This window comes from Mobula birostris, chromosome 10, assembly GCF_030028105.1.
Source record: "Mobula birostris isolate sMobBir1 chromosome 10, sMobBir1.hap1, whole genome shotgun sequence".
NCBI lineage: Eukaryota > Metazoa > Chordata > Chondrichthyes > Myliobatiformes > Myliobatidae > Mobula > Mobula birostris.
In genome coordinates this window covers 115,651,127-115,668,743 of record NC_092379.1, presented here as the reverse complement: position 1 = coordinate 115,668,743, position 17,617 = coordinate 115,651,127, and the positions used below count along the sequence as shown (strand labels likewise).

Here is a 17,617-nt window from a genome sequence, read left to right as displayed (position 1 = left end):
TAGGAGCAGAATCAGGCATTTGGCCCATCGAGTCTGCTCCACCATTCAATCATGCTCTAATCCAATTCCTCCAGTTATCCTCACTCCCCTGCCTTCTCCCCATACCCTTTGATGCCCTGGCTAATCAAGAACCTATCTACCTCTGCCTTAAATACACCCAATGGCTTGGGCTTCACAGCCACATGTGGTAACAAATTCCACAGATTTACCAACCTCTGACTAAAGTAATTTCTCTGCATTTCTGTTCTAAAAGGACGTCCTTCAATCCTCAAGTTGTGCCCTCTTGTCCTAAACTCCCCTACCATGGGATATAACTTTGCCATATCTAATCTGTTCAGGCCTTTTAACAATTGGAATGCTTCAATAAAATCCCCCCTCATTCTCCTGAACTCCAGGGAATACAGCCCAAGAGCTGCCAGACATTTCTTATATGGTAACCCTTCCATTCCTGGAATCATTCTTGTGAATCTTCTCTGAAACCTCTCCAATGTCAATATATCCTTTCCAAAATAAGGAGCCCAAAACTGCACACAATACTCCAAGTGTGGTCTCACGAGTGCCTTATAGAGCCTCAACATCACATCCCTGCTCTTATATTCTACACCTCCAGAAATTAATGCCAACATTGCATTTGCCTTCTGCACCACCAACTCAACCTGGAGGTTAACCTTTAGGGTATCCTGCACAAGGACTCCTAAGTCCCTTTGCATCTCTACATTTTGAATTCTCTCCCCATCTAAATGATAGTCTGCCCGTTTATTTCTTCCACCAAAGTGCATGACCATATACTTTCCAACATTGTATTTCATTTGCCACTTCTTTGCCCATTCCCCTAAACTATCTAAGACTTTCTGCAGCCTCTCTGTTTCCTCAACCCTACCCGCTCCTCCACCTATCTTTGTATCATCAGCAAATTTAGCCACAAATCCATTAATCCCATAGTCCAAGTCGTTGACATACATTGTAAAAAGCAGCAGTCCCAACACCACCCCTGTGGAAATCCACTGGTAACCGGCAGCCAGCTAGAATAGTATCCCTTTATTCCCACTCTCTGTTTTCTGCTGATCAGCCAATGCTCCACCCATGCTAGTAACTCCCCTATAATTCCATGGTCTCTTATCTTGCTAAGCAGCCTCATGTGCAGCACCTTGTCAAAGGCCTTCTGAAAATCCAAGTACACCACATCTACTGCATCTCCTTTGTTTTGTGTGCATTCACAGTAAATATGAAGAAATAAAATAGAATCATTGAAAAACTACGCACAACAAAAACAGACAACATGTGCAAAGACAACAAATAGTGTAAATAGAAAAAAAAAGTGATAAGTAATAAATATCAACAACATGACTTGTAGGATCCTTGAATGAGAATCCACAGTTTGTGGGATCAGTTCAGTATTGGGGTGAGTGAAGTTAACTCCTCTGGTTCAGGAGCCTGATGGTTGAGGGTTAATAACTGTTCCTGAACCTAGTGGTGTGAAACCTGAAGCTCCTGTACTTCCTTCCCGATGGGAGCAGTGAGAATATAATGTTGTCTGGATGCTGGAGATCCTTGATGATGGATGCTGTCTTCCTGCAACAGCATTCCTTGTAGATGAGCTGAATGGTGGGGTGTACTTTAACCTGTGCTGGTCTGTATTGTACCCACTACTTTTATTAGGTTTTTCCATTCAAGAGCATTGGTGTTTCCGTACCAGGCGACAGTGTAACCAGTCAAAATACTCTCTAGCATGCATCTTTAAGAAGTTTACCAAAGCTTTTGATGGCACACTGAATCTTTGCAAATTTCTAAGGAAGTAAAGGAGCTGCTGTGCCTTCTTTCTAATGGCACTTGTGTTTTGGACCTAGAACAGATCGTCCGACATGATAGCACAAAGGAATTTAAAGTTACCGACTCTCTTCACCTCTGAAGCCTCTGAGGTCTGGCTCATGGACCTCTGGTTTCCTCCTCCTGTAGTCAATAATCAGCTCTTTGGTTTTGCTGACATTGAGTAAAATGTTATTATTGTGGTACTTGCAGATTCATCACCACCTTTGATTCGGACAACAATAGTGGTGTTCACAGCAAGCTTAAATATGGAATGGGAGCAATACTTAGCTTCACAGTCAGAAGTATGAAGCAAGTAGAGCAGGAGGCTAAGCACCCAGTGTTGTGGTGCACCTGTGCTGATGGTGACTATGGAGAAGGTGTTGTTTCCAGTGCAAGCTAACTCAAATCTGCAAGTGAGGAACTCGCAGATCCAGTTGCACAAGGAGGCGTAGAGACAAAGGTCATGAAACTTATTGATTAGTTTTGAGGGGCGATGGTGTTGAATGCAGAGCTGTAGTCAATGAAGAGCATCCTGATGTATGCAACTTCACTGTCCAGATGTTCTAGAGTTGAGTGAACGGCCAAACAGTCAAACATATTAATGAGCTGGATGATGAGGTGGTAAATTGGATTAGTAAGTATGCAGATGATACTATGATAGGTGGAGTTGTGGATAATGAAGTAGGTTTTCAAAGCTTGCAGAGAGATTTAGGCCAGTTAGAAGAGTGGACTGAAAGATGGCAGATGGAGTTTAATGCTGAAAAATGTAAGGTGCTACATTTTGGTAGGACTAATCAAAATAGGACGTACATGGTAAATGGTAGGGCATTGAAGAATGCTGTAGAACAGAGGGATCTAGGAATAATGGTGCATAGTTCCCTGAAGGTGGAATCTCATGTGTATAGGGTGGTGAAGAAAGCTTTTGGTATGCTGGCCTTTATTAATCAGAGCATTGAGTATAGGAGTTGGGATGTAATGTTGAAATTGTATAAGGCATTGGTAAGGCCAAATTTGGAGTATTGTGTACAGTTCTGATCACCGAATTATAGGAAAGATGTCAATAAAATTGAGAGAGTACAGAGGAGGTTTACTAAAATGTTGCCTGGGTTTCATCTCCTAAGTTACAGAGAAAGGTTGAACAAGTTAGGCCTCTATTCTTTGGAACATAAAAGGTTGAGGGGTGTTTAAAATTATGAGGGGGATTGATAGAGTTGACGTGGATAGGCTTTTTCCATTGAGAATAGGGGAGATTCAAACAAGAGGACATGAGTAGACAGTTCAAGAGCAAAAGTTTAGGGGTAACATGAGGGGGAACTTCTTTAATCAGAGAGTGGTAGCTGTGTGGAACGAGCTTCCAGCAGAAGTGGTTGAGGCAGGTTCGATGTTGTCGTTTAAAGTTAAATTGGACAGCTGTATGGACAGGGTTATGGGCTGAGTGCAAGTCGGTGGGACTAGGTGAGAGTAAGAGTCCGGCACGGACTAGAAGGGCCGAAATGGCCTGTTTCCTTGCTGTAATTGTTATATGGTTATATGGAATGGTATCTGCTATTGAATTCTAGTATCTTGAATTTTACCAGTATTATAATCAATCTATTCCAGCTGTTGGTCCACATCAGTATGAAGAAATACTCGCAAGCATCAGTTATAAATTTACATACTAACCCCAAAAGCTTTGCATATTAAAGCTACTTTCCTTCTGTATCTTGAGAAAGTATACTAAGTTTATATACTGCATTGAAAATTTGCTCTACCTTTATGGTATGAAAGCTTTTGATGTATTTCTAGGTGAGAAATTCTACCTGCCAACTATGACATTTATACCTGCCAACCCTTGTGGGAGTAATAGTGTCCCTTCTTCTAAAGATTGATATGAATAAATATACATTTTTTATTGCTTGCATTTTATAGCTCATTTCCCATCTACTTAATGGTGAAAGTGCCTCATTGACTATGATTTTCACTATCATTATGCAAGTGAACAAAGCAACAAGTCTGAACAGTAAGCTCTAACAAATAACAAACACTTAGTAACTTAATTCGGTTTTTTTTCATGGCACTGAGAGAGACAATAGCATTTGCCATAACCCTAGGCAAGTCTCTGACCTTTTTAAGTAAAATCATGTGAAATTTTAAAAACACATGTAAACTCAAATCAAAGGATATCCCAAAGTGCAAATATGCCTCGGTCCCACCTAAAGTTTCATGTTAAAATATGATCTCTTCTTTAGGTCCAGAGATTAAAGTTACAACCAACTGAAACTGGAGTGTGGTCACTGAACCAAACTGAAGCTGACGTGTTTTTTTCTTTCAGCAAGTGATCATTTTGCCTTGTCATTGGGAATATCAAATGCTAAGCTCATGGACTTTTTAAAATATAAGATAGCATTACAAAGAACAGAAGGAGTGGGCTACTAAGCCCCTGTGCCTGCCCTGTCATTCATTAAGATTATGACTGATATTTATCCACAGTGTTCAAATTCCATATCTATTAATGCTCAAAACTGTCAGAGTAGCATTGCAAAAAGATGTAGAGTAATAACCTAGCAGAGAAGTTGATAATTTTTTTTTTAACTTAGACGTCTGAAATATAAAGAGAAAAAATCTAGAAATAATTGTGCAAAGAGAAGTAGATTTAATATTCAAATCAAACCTCCTTCATCAGAACTTGGAGAACTCAAAAAGAAGATAAAAGTTCTAGAAATACTGTGGTGATCAGCCATATCTGGTCAGTAAAATCTTGGCTTCTCTGTGAAGTTCATTGCAGAAGGAAGTCACATCTGAAATTTTAACCTTTTTAAATTCGGACACCTACATTTCTAACTCAATTTAAAGTGGCCTTCCCATATTACACACTGTTACCTCCTAAATATTTATGACACAACTCGTGAATCAATTGCCTTAATTTTATAGTGCAGAAATGTCATTCTGCTGCTCCTTCACTGTAAAACAAAACTTCTCTTGGTTTTGTGACTCATGACATTATGTAGTAAGTCCAGAACCTCCCATACAATATAGTACATACTAATGATTCAGTGCTTTTAGTCTGTTGCTGACATATTTTTGCTAATAATTCAGATGGTACATAATAAATGACAATTTTGCCCTTTAGCACTTGGTCCCACAAGAGACTATTTAGTTTAGTAAACAGTTATAAAAGTAATTCATTCAAGCTGTTTGAAAAAGTTCTCAAATCATACCTAGTTGCCAACCAGTGCTGATCACTCCACTCTCTCCAGCAACCCGTGTATAATTTGCACCATTATGAATTCTTCTCAGTTTACTCACAGACCACAGGGAGTTGAATCACCTCCGGTAAAGGACAAAATTCTAAAATTTCTGCCTGATCTCCCAGGTTGATCAACATAACAAGAACCTAGAGAATGTGCAATGTGTAGGGCCTCTACCTTGTTTTGTTCACAACAATAATAAACCATGTCTGTCTATTTGCTTGAAGGGAGCTGAGAATAAAAAAAAATATGCAAGTAGCTGTTTAGTATGCTTTTTTAAGTTTGACAATGCAAGAGCTTAGGGGAAATTATTTTTTCCCCTGAGCCATTTTGCAATCAATCACAGGTCTAGAGCTGTATATGCAGCAGAGGTAGACTTCCTTTATTAAAACACAATAGGGAATATGGTAGTATTTTAACAGTAATCCAGTATATTTCATAGTCACTATCACTGATGCTACCTTTCTGATATATAGTTTAATCAGTGGTATTTAAGCCTCCCATTTAATGTGATAAACCATGAATTCAGACTGTTCAATGTAGGGATTACTCAGCAGCCACATGTGAGTCACAAAGGCTGTGGCCTAACCTTTGTCAAAAATAAGGGTGTGCCTTTGGGATAAAACTTCGATTTAAAAGGTCAGGATCCCTTCGTAGTGGTCTGCATGGGAACCAATGTCGTAGGTAGATCTACGAAGGATGCTCTGCAGAGGGAGGAAATTAACAAGGGAACACCATCTGGTGATTCCCTCCAAGTTTCACATCATCCCGACTTGTTTATCTCTGGTTACTCATATTCTCTGTGTTCAAATCCTGGAGCTCCGTATGCCTCAATCACATGGGACTACCTTCAACAGAAGAACTGTAGTAGTCCAGAAACGTGGCTCACTGCCACTTTCTCGAGAATTAGGGATGGGTAGTAAATACTGGTCCTCCCAGTGATGCTAGGATATTATCTCTGGACTAGTCTCTGGGTAGTATACAAATGGCATAGAGTCAAGCAGCAGAGAGTTGAACATGTGGCTCAACAAAAGGTGTGGAGCTCTGACTAAACTAGTCCGGTAGCTAAGCTGTTATACTGTAATATTCCACAAAATTATCCCAGTGATCTAGATCAAGATCAGCTGCAAACCCATCTTTCTTTGTCCCTGGTTGTCAGTTGGTTAACTATTAAGAGTAGTGTATATATTATTAAATAGATAATTGGCATTGGGTTGATCTTCCCACTTCATAATCGGCAATTTATATTCAACCTACTAATATTAGACCTATGGTAGAGAATAAAATTAAAATAATATCTTGCCTAAAATGTTGTTTTTCCTAATTGAAATTCTACTATCAACCAGCTTATATTAAAATAGAATTTTTTCTATTCTGTAACTTAAAACCTTGTAGAGAAGAAGGCCCAGTCCCTTTGGTAGAATACATCATGTAAATGAGAAGTTCTTGAATAAATTTGTTTTACAACCTTTCACAAGAATAGGCACTTATAAAATATGTTTAACACAATGGTGTAGCATGTTGAATCACCAATGCAGCTTGGGAAAGAACTGCTTCATGCTGATTTACATAGGATGAAGCATCTCACTAAAAACCATTCCTATTATCCTTCATGAGCAAAGCTGGTCCATAAGTATCACTGAAGTCTCAGAATTCTCTCTAGATGATAGTCACATGCATATACTTAATACATCAGTGAGAAGAAGCTTCAGTTTAATGAAATAAATTCTTACACCAAAATATTGGATAAGATAATTCAAAGGCCAACATGTTCAAATGCACCAAAAACTTGCTTATCTGCTGTATATCCCACTTCAAATTCAGGCATATTTTATAAGAGTGTGGATTTGAATGCTAAGTAGATAGAAATATTCATTTTAAATAGAAACTTAGAAATGGAACTGGAACTACTCATAGTTATGATTATGATCATCAAACTATTATACCAAACATACCTTTAGATAAGAAACTGATCATAAAATGTGCTATTTTTTTGAAATATAAATTTATGATGGTATTGAAATGGGCTTCTCAAAGTCCAGTGAACCAAGAATGTTTACTTAGACTCTGCTTGTTGTTTAGTTGTCCTATTTGCTTCAGTTCTTCATGGCTGTAGGTGCTTTGATATTCCTCTTCATTTACTGCCATTCTAACATTGAACATTGTTGGAGGCTGTTGTTCTCAAATTTTAATCCTTTTGGCTCTTCCTTGCAGGAAATAAATATGCAAATATACCTGTGTGGTCTCACCTTGCATTCCTTCATTCTTTAAGGGCATTGAACTATTCATGCCAAAGGTTCCAGCAGAAAAAAAGAGTCTATCATACAAGTGATACTGTTAGCTTAGCAAAAGGAACAGGATGTTTTTTGATGCTTTAATTGTAGTTTTATTAAATTCCTAATTGTTACCTTTAATTATAAATATGAGTTCCTTCCTAATCCCTCCTCCTTACCACCTCTCCCTTACTTACAGAATCTCCTTAAAGTTACCAATTTGCTTTTGGTCACTTGCCCTCACATCTCAACAGTTCACGCTTGCCTGAAAATTTTATTATCTAGTACCATTTTTTCCTACTGTGCAATTCAATTTCTGTACAGATAAATGTTAATGTAAATTGTGAACTTGTCAGGTTGATTAGGGTGGCATGGTAGCTAGTGGTTAGCATAACGCTATGGAGTACCAGCAGCCAGGGTTCACTTCCCACCCACTGACTGTAAGGAGCTTGTCGTGATGGTGTCAGTATCCAAAGGCAAATATCTCCACCTTAATATTTGGTATTAAAAAAACCACTTGTAATAGGTAATCAGAAATTTGAATTTCTTCTAATATACCACCAAATTTATACATTTTATACAATCAGGAATTAGATTTCAAAAATGTAGTGTATTTTGTCTTTTTAGTTCCCTCCAAAAGAAATGACAATATATCACAAGAACAATATTAGAAACATTAAGTGCTTGCACTCCCATATTGTTTAATTGCTTTATGTTACGTCAGTATTTTTTGTTTAAAATTGCTGGTCATTATGTACTGTATATATTTTTCTGCTAAGTAAAAGTATATAGTTTGTAATGCAGATAATGGGAATTATATTCTTATTTAAAGCTTAGAAAAACTAACAAAGATCTTCTCGTTCAGTCTGTTCACAGTATTCCAAAGGAGTTTATGCCATTTTTGGCTTCTATGATAAGAGATCGGTGAACACACTAACATCTTTCTGCGGAGCACTGCACACTTCCTTCATCACGCCAAGTTTTCCTACAGAAGGTGAAGTTCAGTTCGTTATTCAACTGAGGCCTCCACTACAAGGAGCATTATTAAGCCTTCTTACGCACTACAAGTGGGAAAGATTTGTCTATCTGTATGACACAGACAGAGGTGAGCTGAAATATGCAAAGCAGCATTATTTGAAATCCTACTTCTTCATGCCTCCTTAGGCTGTAACTTGCTAGGAAGTTTACTTATGTTTATGACTGTCAGTATGTCGGTGCATCCAATGTCTTAATTTTGATAAAATAATCCATAAAATATTTGTAAATGTTTTGGAAATAATTCTGTTGTATCACTTGATAAAGTATTTTAATAATCGATCTTCATTAAATGCAGAACCATAGGTAGAGAAAAGGTAAGTCTTGAAATAAAATAAAGAAGTGAAAATATTAATTTTTTTTATCTACTCGACATTTCTGGTTGAGGATCATATGATTACAATATGCATAATTACAACCATATTACATAGTAAAAAGGAAAATAGAGCAAATTTGATGTTCTAGTTGGCGTTATGGAATCAGTACCAAGTATTGATGCTCATTCACTAACCTCTGAATTGCACGTCCTTAGTCTTTTAAGTGGAAGAGAAGTTTACAGAAAAGAATGATGCCCTGCCTCTGACAGATAATGTGCATCAACTATTCAGAATCAGAATCAGATTTAATATCACTGCCATATGTTGTGAAATTTGTTAACTTTAGAGCAGCGGTACAATGAAATACATGATAAATAAATATGGAGGAAGAAAACGGAGTTATGTTAAGTATAATGTCTATTAAATAGTTAAGTTTAAATAGTGCAAAAAAAGAAATAAAAAATAGTGAGATAGTGTTCATGGGCTAAATGTCCATTTAGAAATTGGATGGCAGAGGGGAAGAAGCTGTTCCTGAATCACTGAGTCTGTGCCTTCAGGTTTCTGTACCTCCTTCCTGATGGTAACAGTGTGAAGAGGGCATGTACTGGGTGGTGGGAATCCTTAATGATAGGCACCGCCTTCCTAAGGAATCACTCCTTGAAGATGTGTTGGATACTACGGAGGCTGGTACCCTTGATGGAGCTGACTAATTTTACAAGTTTCTGCAGTTTCTTTCAATAGCACCTCCTCTCATACCAGACAGTGATGCAGCCAGTCAGAATGCCCCCCACAGTATATTTGTAGAAGTTTTGAATGTTTTTGTTGACAAACCAGATCTCCTCTAACTCCTAATAAAATATAGCTGCTATCTTGTTGCCTTTATAACTGTATCAGTATGTTGCATCTAGATTAGGTCCTCAGAGATATTGACCCTCAGGAACTTGAAACTGCTCATTCTCTCCACACCTGATCCCTCCATGAGGATTGGTTTGTGTTCCCTCATATTACCCTTAACCAGAAGTCCACAATCAGCTCTTTGGTCTTGCTGACATTGAGTGCAAGATTGTTGCTGCGACACCACTTGACCTAATTGATATATTTCGCTCCCGTACACCCTTTCTTCACCATATGAAATTCTGCCAGCAGTAGTTACATCATCAGCAAATTAACAGATGGTATTTGAACTGTGCCTAGCCACACGGTCAAGAATGAAGAAAGAGTAGAGCAACACACATCAAAGTTGCTGGTGAACGCAGCAGGCCAGGCAGCATCTCTAGGAAGAGGTACAGTCAACGTTTCAGGCCTGAGACCCTTCGCCAGTCCTGACGAAGGGTCTCGGCCTGAAACGTCGACTGTACCTCTTCCTAGAGATGCTGCCTGGCCTGCTGCGTTCACCAGCAACTTTGATGTGCGTTGCTTGAATTTCTAGCATCTGCAGAATTCCTGTTGTTTGCGTTTTTAAAAGAGTAGAGCAGTTGGCTCCCTGTGGTGCACCAGTGCATCTTGCATGCAGATAAATAAAGTTAAGCTGATAGCTGAAGATTGTGTGCCATGTTTAACAAGAGAAATTAAAACAATAATATACAGTAAAATGCACACAAAAGTGGACGTTCAGTTTTGTGCCATGCAAGAGAGTTTGTTGGTTCTTAGAGGAGAAATGTAGCAATAGTTCAGCATACAGAGGTGCCCTTAACTGTATACAGTGTAAAAGTGTAGTTGTATAAGCGTTGATGAATATATGCAGGCCAGATGTGCGGGAGAAAAAGAATGTCCGCAATGTGTTTCCATGGTCTAGTCTCTCGTTTTTGGGCTTCCTATTGAACTAATCTATGGTCCTAAGGATAAGCTACATCTTTGCACAAGGCCACAACAAAACAATATTCTGAAATTCCTGTCTTCTGCCTTCATCTTAAGTACAACTTGAAGGGAAAAGTATAAATGAAAATTAAGGCATATTACTGATTTGCCTAGTTATCACCAGAAACGTGGTGTGAAGTGCAGAATAAACTGTGACTTTAAAAGACTACACAGACGTTGACTGAAGTTCATTTGTTTGCATCATCTTTTACATCATTTACAGGTTGTATAACAGCAGGTGAGCTTAGCAGTGGCAGTGTAGCTTGGTTGCTTCTGGACACAACAGATAAATACGTAGTTATTTGGAGCCTTTTTGAAATGCAGAATTATTTTGAGCAGTTCACATATAATTAATTCATCTGACATCAGAATAATTTTACAGATTTATTGATTAAGATTAATGCGAAAATGTAATGCGTTGTACATACCTTAAAACGTAAAATGAGCAAGAGAAATGTTACAGTTTCTGTTGTGTGAGGGAGGAATTTCTGCACGTAAAAATCATTATCACCCGTTGCACTCACCCCCATCATTGCAAAGTGCTTTGACAGACTGGTTCTATCACATCTGAAATCCTGTCTGCCCACTACCCTGGACCCCCATCAATTTGCCTATCGCACCAACAGGTCAACAGAGGACGCCATCTCCACGGCACTTCACTCTGCCCTCACCCACTTGGACAGCCCCAACTCTTATGTCAGAATGCCGTTCATTGACTTTAGTTCAGCATTCAATACTGTGATCCCCTCCAAGCTCATCGCCAAACTTCACCAGCTTGGTATCAGCTCATCCCTCTGCAATTATTGGACCTTGGGCTTTCTGACTGACAGACCCCAATCAGTTAAGTTAGATAACCTCTCCTCCTCCACTCTCACCCTGAACACCGGCATGCCTCAAGGCTATGTGCTGAGCCCTCTTCTGTACTCCCTTTTCACCTATGACTGCGTTCCTGTACATGGATCTAACTCCATAATCAAGTTCGCAGATGACACCATGGTGGTTGGCCTGATCAGAGGGGATGACGAGACGGCCTACAGGGACGAGGTCCAGCACCTAGCTGCGTGGTGTGCCGGCAACAACCTGGCCCTTAACACCCAGAAGACCAAGGAGATTATTGTGGACTTCAGGCATGCTTGGAGCCACACTCACGTCCCCATCTACATCAACGGAGCTGTAGTGGAGCATGTATCAAGCTTCAAATTCCTTGGTGTCCACATTTCCAAGGATCTCACCTGGTCACTGAACTCCTCCATCCTGATCAAAAAGGCGCAACAGTGCCTTTATTTCCTGCGGAGCATGAAGAAAGCTCACCTCTGTCCCAGGGTACTGACAGACTTTTACCACTGTACCATTGAGAGCATACTCACCAACTGCATCTCGGTGTGATATGGCAATTGTCCCGTATCAGACCACAAAGCACTCTAGCACATGGTGAAAACTGCCCAGCGGATTATCGGCACCCAATTGCCCACCATTGAGAACATCTACCATAAGCGCTGCCTGGGCAGGGTGAAAAGCATTATCAAGGATGTATCTCACCCTAACCATGGACTTTTTACTCTCCTCCCATCCGGTAGGCGCTACAGGAGCCTCAGCTCCCGCGCCAGCAGGCATAGGAAGAGCTTCTTCCCTGAGACTGTGACCCTGTTGAACCTCACATCACAGCGTTAAGCAGTATTGCATCCATATTGTACTGTCTCAGTACTTTTATATTTGTGTGCTGTAGCACTTTTTATTCGCAGTTATTCTGTAAATAACAATATTCTTTGCATTTCTGGTGAGATGCAACTGCATTTCATTGGCTTTGTATCTGTACCCAGCACAATGACAATAAAGTTGAATCTAATCTAATCAACTCTCAGGAAAAGAATAGATATTTAGATATTTCTTACAGATAGAATCATATGATCACCTTAGTTTTGTGCTAACCTCTTCTTGAATTTTTAGTTCCATAAAGTAAAAATTTGGCAAAAGAAAATAGTTTCTAACTATATTTTCAGCTGAGTGAGCTTTTGAAGACATCTGTCAATGTACTGTTTCACAACATTGTGACAAAGTTTCACATGACCCATATCTTGTATCTCATGAATCCAAGTAAAGGTGTTGTATACTATAAGGAATAGAAAAGTTTCATAGTTGAAAAGAAGGTCCTAAAGTAACTTGACAGCACCGGTGTGTATCCGCTAGTGGATAAAAGAACAAGTAGTGCCTTATTTGTTGGAAAATACCATTTTATATTACCTATGGATCTTTGCAATTTGGCATCATTAAGGGACAATCAATTCAGCGAAAAGATATTTTATGAATTAAATAGAGCTTTAAAAACATGCAGATATTTTGAAACTAATTATATGATTCATCACACAATACTTCTTTTAAAAAAGAGATTTGCATTTCTACGGTTTCTTCTCTGACCTCAGATTGTGCCAAAATGAGTTGCAGCTAATAAAGTCCTCAATGAAATATGATCACTGACCAATGCAGCCTTATTTTTTCTTTAAAAAATTATAAGCCTTCACATGATTTTTCTCTATTCAATTATTTATCTCAAATGGGTCCTTTTTTTTCTTCCATGACAACTTGTGTTCATTTAGATTTTAGAACAGAGAAAACCTACAGCGCAATACAGACCTTTCAGTCCACAATACTGTGCTGAACATGTCCTTACCTTAGAAATTACCTGGGGTTACCCATAGTCCTCTATTTTTCTAAGCTCCATGTATTTATCCAGGAGTCTCTTGAAAGACCCTATCATATCCGCCTCCACCGCTGTTGCTGGCAGCCCATTCCACGCACTCACCACTCTCTGCATAAAAAAAAAATTACCCCTGACATCTCCTCTGTACCTACTTCCAAGCACCGTAAAGCTGTGCCCTGTCATGGGAAAAAGCCTCTGACTATCCACATGATCAATGCCTCTCATTATCTTATCATCTCCATCAGGTCACTGCTCATCCTCCGTCACTCCAAGGAGAAAAGGCTGAGTTCACTCAACCTATTCTCCTAAGGCATGCTCCCCAATCCAGGCAACATCCTTGTAAATCTCCTCTGCATCCTCTCTATGGTTTCCACATCCTTCCTGTAGTGATGCGACCAGATCTGAGCACAGTACTCCAACTGGGGTCTGACCAGGATCCTGTATAGCTGCAACATTGCCTCTCAGCTCTTAAACTCAATCTCGCAATTGCTGAAGGCCAATGCACTGTATGTCTTCTTAACCAGAGAGTCAAACTGCGCAGCAGCTTTGAGTGTCCTATGGACTTGGACCCCAAGTTCCCTCTGATCCTCCACACTGCCAAGAGTCTTACCATTAATACTATATTCTGTCATCATATTTGACCTACCAGATTGAACCACCTAACACTTATCTGGGTTGAACTCCATCTGCCACTTCTCAGCCCAGTTTTGCATCCAATCAATGTCCCACTGTAACCTCTGATGGTCCCCCACAGTATCCACAACAACACCAACCTTTGTGTCATCAGCAAATTTACTAACCCATCCCTCCACTTCCTCATCCAGGTCATTTATAAAAATCATGAAGAGTAGGGGTCTCAGAAAAGATTCCTGAGGCACACCACTGGTCACCAACCTCCATGCAGAATATGACACATCTACAACCACTCTTTGCCTTCTGTGGGCAAGCCAGTTCTGGATCCACAAAGCAATGTCCCCTTGGATCCCATACCTCCTTACTTTCTCAATAAGCCTTGCATGGGGTACCTTATCAAGTGCCTTGCTGAAATCCATATACACTACATCTACTGCTCTTCCTTCATCCATGTGTTTAGTCACATCCCCAAAAAATTCAATCAGGCTCGTAAGGCGTGACCTGCCTTTGACAAAGCTGTACTGACTACTCCTAATCATATTATGCCTGTCCAAATGTTCATAAATCCTGCCTCTCAGGATATTCTCCATCAACTTACCAACCACTGAAGTAAAACTCATTAGTTTATAATTTTCTGGGCTATCTCTACTCCCTTTCTTGAATAAGGGAACAACATCCGTAACCTTCCAATCCTCTGGAACCTCTCCCGCCCCCAATGATGATGCAAAGATCATCGCCAGAGGCTCATCAATCTCCTCCCCAACCTCCCACAGTAGCCTAGGGTACATCTCATCCAGTCCTGGCAACTTATCCAACTTGATGCTTTCCAAAAGCTCCAGCACATCCACTTTCTTAATATCTACATGCTCAAGCTTTTCAGTCCACTGTAAGTCATCCCTACAATCACTGAGATCCTTTTCCATAGTGAATACAGAAGCAAAGTATTCATTGAGTACCTCTGCTATCTCCTCCGGTTCCATACACACTTTTCCACTGTCACAATTGATTGGTCCTATTCTCTAACATCTTATCCTCTTGCTTTTCACATACTTGCAAAATGCCTTGGCGTGTTCCTTAATTCTGTCCACCAAAGCCTTCTCATGGCCCCTTCTGGCTCTCCTAATTTCATTCTTAAGCTCCTTCCTGCTAGCCTTATAATCTTCTAGATCTCTATCATTACCTAGTTTTTTTGAAACTTTCATAAGCTTTTCTTTTCTTCTTGACTAGATTTACAACAGCCTTTGTACGTCATGGTTCCTGTACTCTACCATCCTTTCTCTGTCTCATTGAAACCTATGCAGAACTCCATGCAAATATCCCCTGCACATTTGCCACATTTCTTCTGTACATTTCTCTGAGAACATCTGTTGCCAATTTATGCTTCCAAATTCCTGCCTGATAGCCTCATATTTCCCCTTACTCCAATTAAATGCTTTCCTAATTTGTCTGTTCCTATCCCTCTCCAATGCTATGGTAAAGGAGATAGAATTGTGATCACTATCTCCAAAATGCTCTCCCACTGAGAGACCTGACACCTGACCAGGTTCATTTCCCAATACCAGATTGAGTACAGCCTCTCCTCTTGTAGGCTTATCTATATATTGTGTCAAGAAACCTTCCTGAACACACCTAACAAACTCCACCCCATCTAAACCCCTTGCTCCAGGGAAATGCCAGTCAGTATTTGGGAAATTAAAATCTCCCACCACAACAACACAGTTGTTATTACACCTTTGCAGAATCTGTCTCCCTATCTGATCATCAATGTCCCTGTTACTATTGAGTGGTCTATAATAAACACCCAGTAGAGTTATTGACCTCTTCCTGTTCCTATCGTCCATCCACAGAGACTCAGTAGACAATTCCTCCATGACTTCCTCCTTTTCTGCAGCCGTGACACTATCCCTGATCAACAAAATATCCCAAAGTTCTTCAAAAGTGTAAAAATGAATGACAACTCAAAGTGGATTTCTGAAGAGTGACTAAATCTTTTGTTTAAATAACTTGGGTTTTCAGGGAAGTTCTAAAAAGAAAGAAATATGAAGAGGCACCATTATTTAGAACAAAATATTATCAGAGTAAATGGCTTTTTCACCTGTAAATAAGAGTCAAGTTGGGTAATGGTGGACTTGTATTAATACCTTCCATGGTAATCTTTCTTGCTAGAATTTGGTCAATTTTTAGTATTCTACATCTAAGATGTGTGCGTAGTCTGGCAACAGAAAGAAAGTAGGGCTCGTGAACTCATGGATCCTTCAGGGGGGACCCTGAAGAGGTTCCCCAACACAAGTTCTGAATAATTCTGTAGGCCAGGGGTCCCCAACCTTTTTTGCACCGCAGCCCGGTTTAATAGGTTTAATATTGACAATATTCTCGCGGACCAGCCAACCCGGGGGGGGGGGGGGCGGGGGGGGGGGTGTTCAAGTAGGGTTAAACTCACCTCAACATGTCTTTTACAGTTAGGGTTGCCAATTTTCTCACTCCAAAATAAGGGACAAAAGTAGCAGTCAAATCCCAGGACACTTTATCCCCGGAAAGACTACCATGACCATGAAGCCTTGCGTGGGTACCTGTGTGTGCATGTGCGTATGTTCCGATTTTTTCTCCCCCACAAATCGGTTTTGCCTTCATCTTCCTGACTACACTGTACATGCATTATTTCTACTTTATATAGGCTGTATGCTTATCATATCATTCCTGCTTTTACTATTTATGGTATTTATTTATTTTGTGTTATTTATTTTCAGTTTTATGTGTTATTTGGTATGATTTGTTAAGTTATTTTTTGGGTCCGGGAACGCTCAAAATTTTTTCCCATATAAATTCATGGTAATTGCTTCTTCACTTTATGCCATTTCGGCATGAAAGGTTTCATAGGAGCGCTCTACCTTATCGGGGGAAATACGGGACAAGCCAATTTAGCCCAATATACGGGATGTCCCGGCAAATACGGGACAGCTGGCAACCCTATGTTCAAGTTCAACAGTGCATGACAGGGAATGAGGAAAGTTGCAGCTGACTCATATCGTTTGCTCGCGGCCTGGTAGCACATGCTTTGCGGCCCGGTGCCGGTCCGCAGCCTGATGGTTGGGGACCGCTGCTGTAGGCTTCTGTTGCAATACTGAAATCCACATGGAGTCTACTGGCAAGAATTTCCCAGTAAATTCAGTTGATAAATTTGTAATAACGTCCTACATTTGTCTGCACTGCCAGTTAAACACAGTCAAATCTATAGCTGAAATGTGCAAAAGTAACTACAGTATTAAGTATCAACTTGTGAACGATTCATAAAGCTGTTTGTGTGAAAAGGGGCAACTAGGAACTCTGCTTTATTTGTGAAAGGATTATTGTTTGTTTTAGGTTTGGTTTTTCTTTAAATGGGGAAAATGTTTTATTACATGTGCACATAATAAAGAAATGCCGTTGCCAGTGTGTAATGTGGGTGGTTTACCCAGAACTGGAAGTGACTTTGGGGAGCTGGTTGCATGTGCTCCTGTCGAGCTGAAGCCATTGCAAGAGTGTCCTGAATAAAAATGTATTAATTTTATCCACACTGCTTGTCTTTATTAAGAACAAAACGTACCATTTATCTGCAGAAAGTAGATGAGACTATGAGGAGAATAGGTTACAGAGAGTGAAGAAATGTGCTTGTTCTATGGGCCACGTAATCTCAGTGGGATAAATGGCCTCCTTCCATATCATAATGAGAAATGGCATTAGAACTAAACAAGAGAGTTAATTTTGGTTGGTGGAATATCATTTTAAGAG

General features: G+C 39.8%; 1 protein-coding gene across 1 annotated transcript in view; it reads left to right on the top strand.

Annotated features, from left to right (window-relative positions):
• Positions 1-17,617, top strand: part of LOC140204578 (glutamate receptor 3-like) — a 385,312-nt gene that overhangs the window by 57,970 nt on the left and 309,725 nt on the right. The window contains exon 3 of the mRNA XM_072271301.1: positions 8,175-8,414. Within this exon, the coding sequence (XP_072127402.1) occupies positions 8,175-8,414 (240 nt within the window). The remainder of the gene's footprint in view (positions 1-8,174; positions 8,415-17,617) is intronic.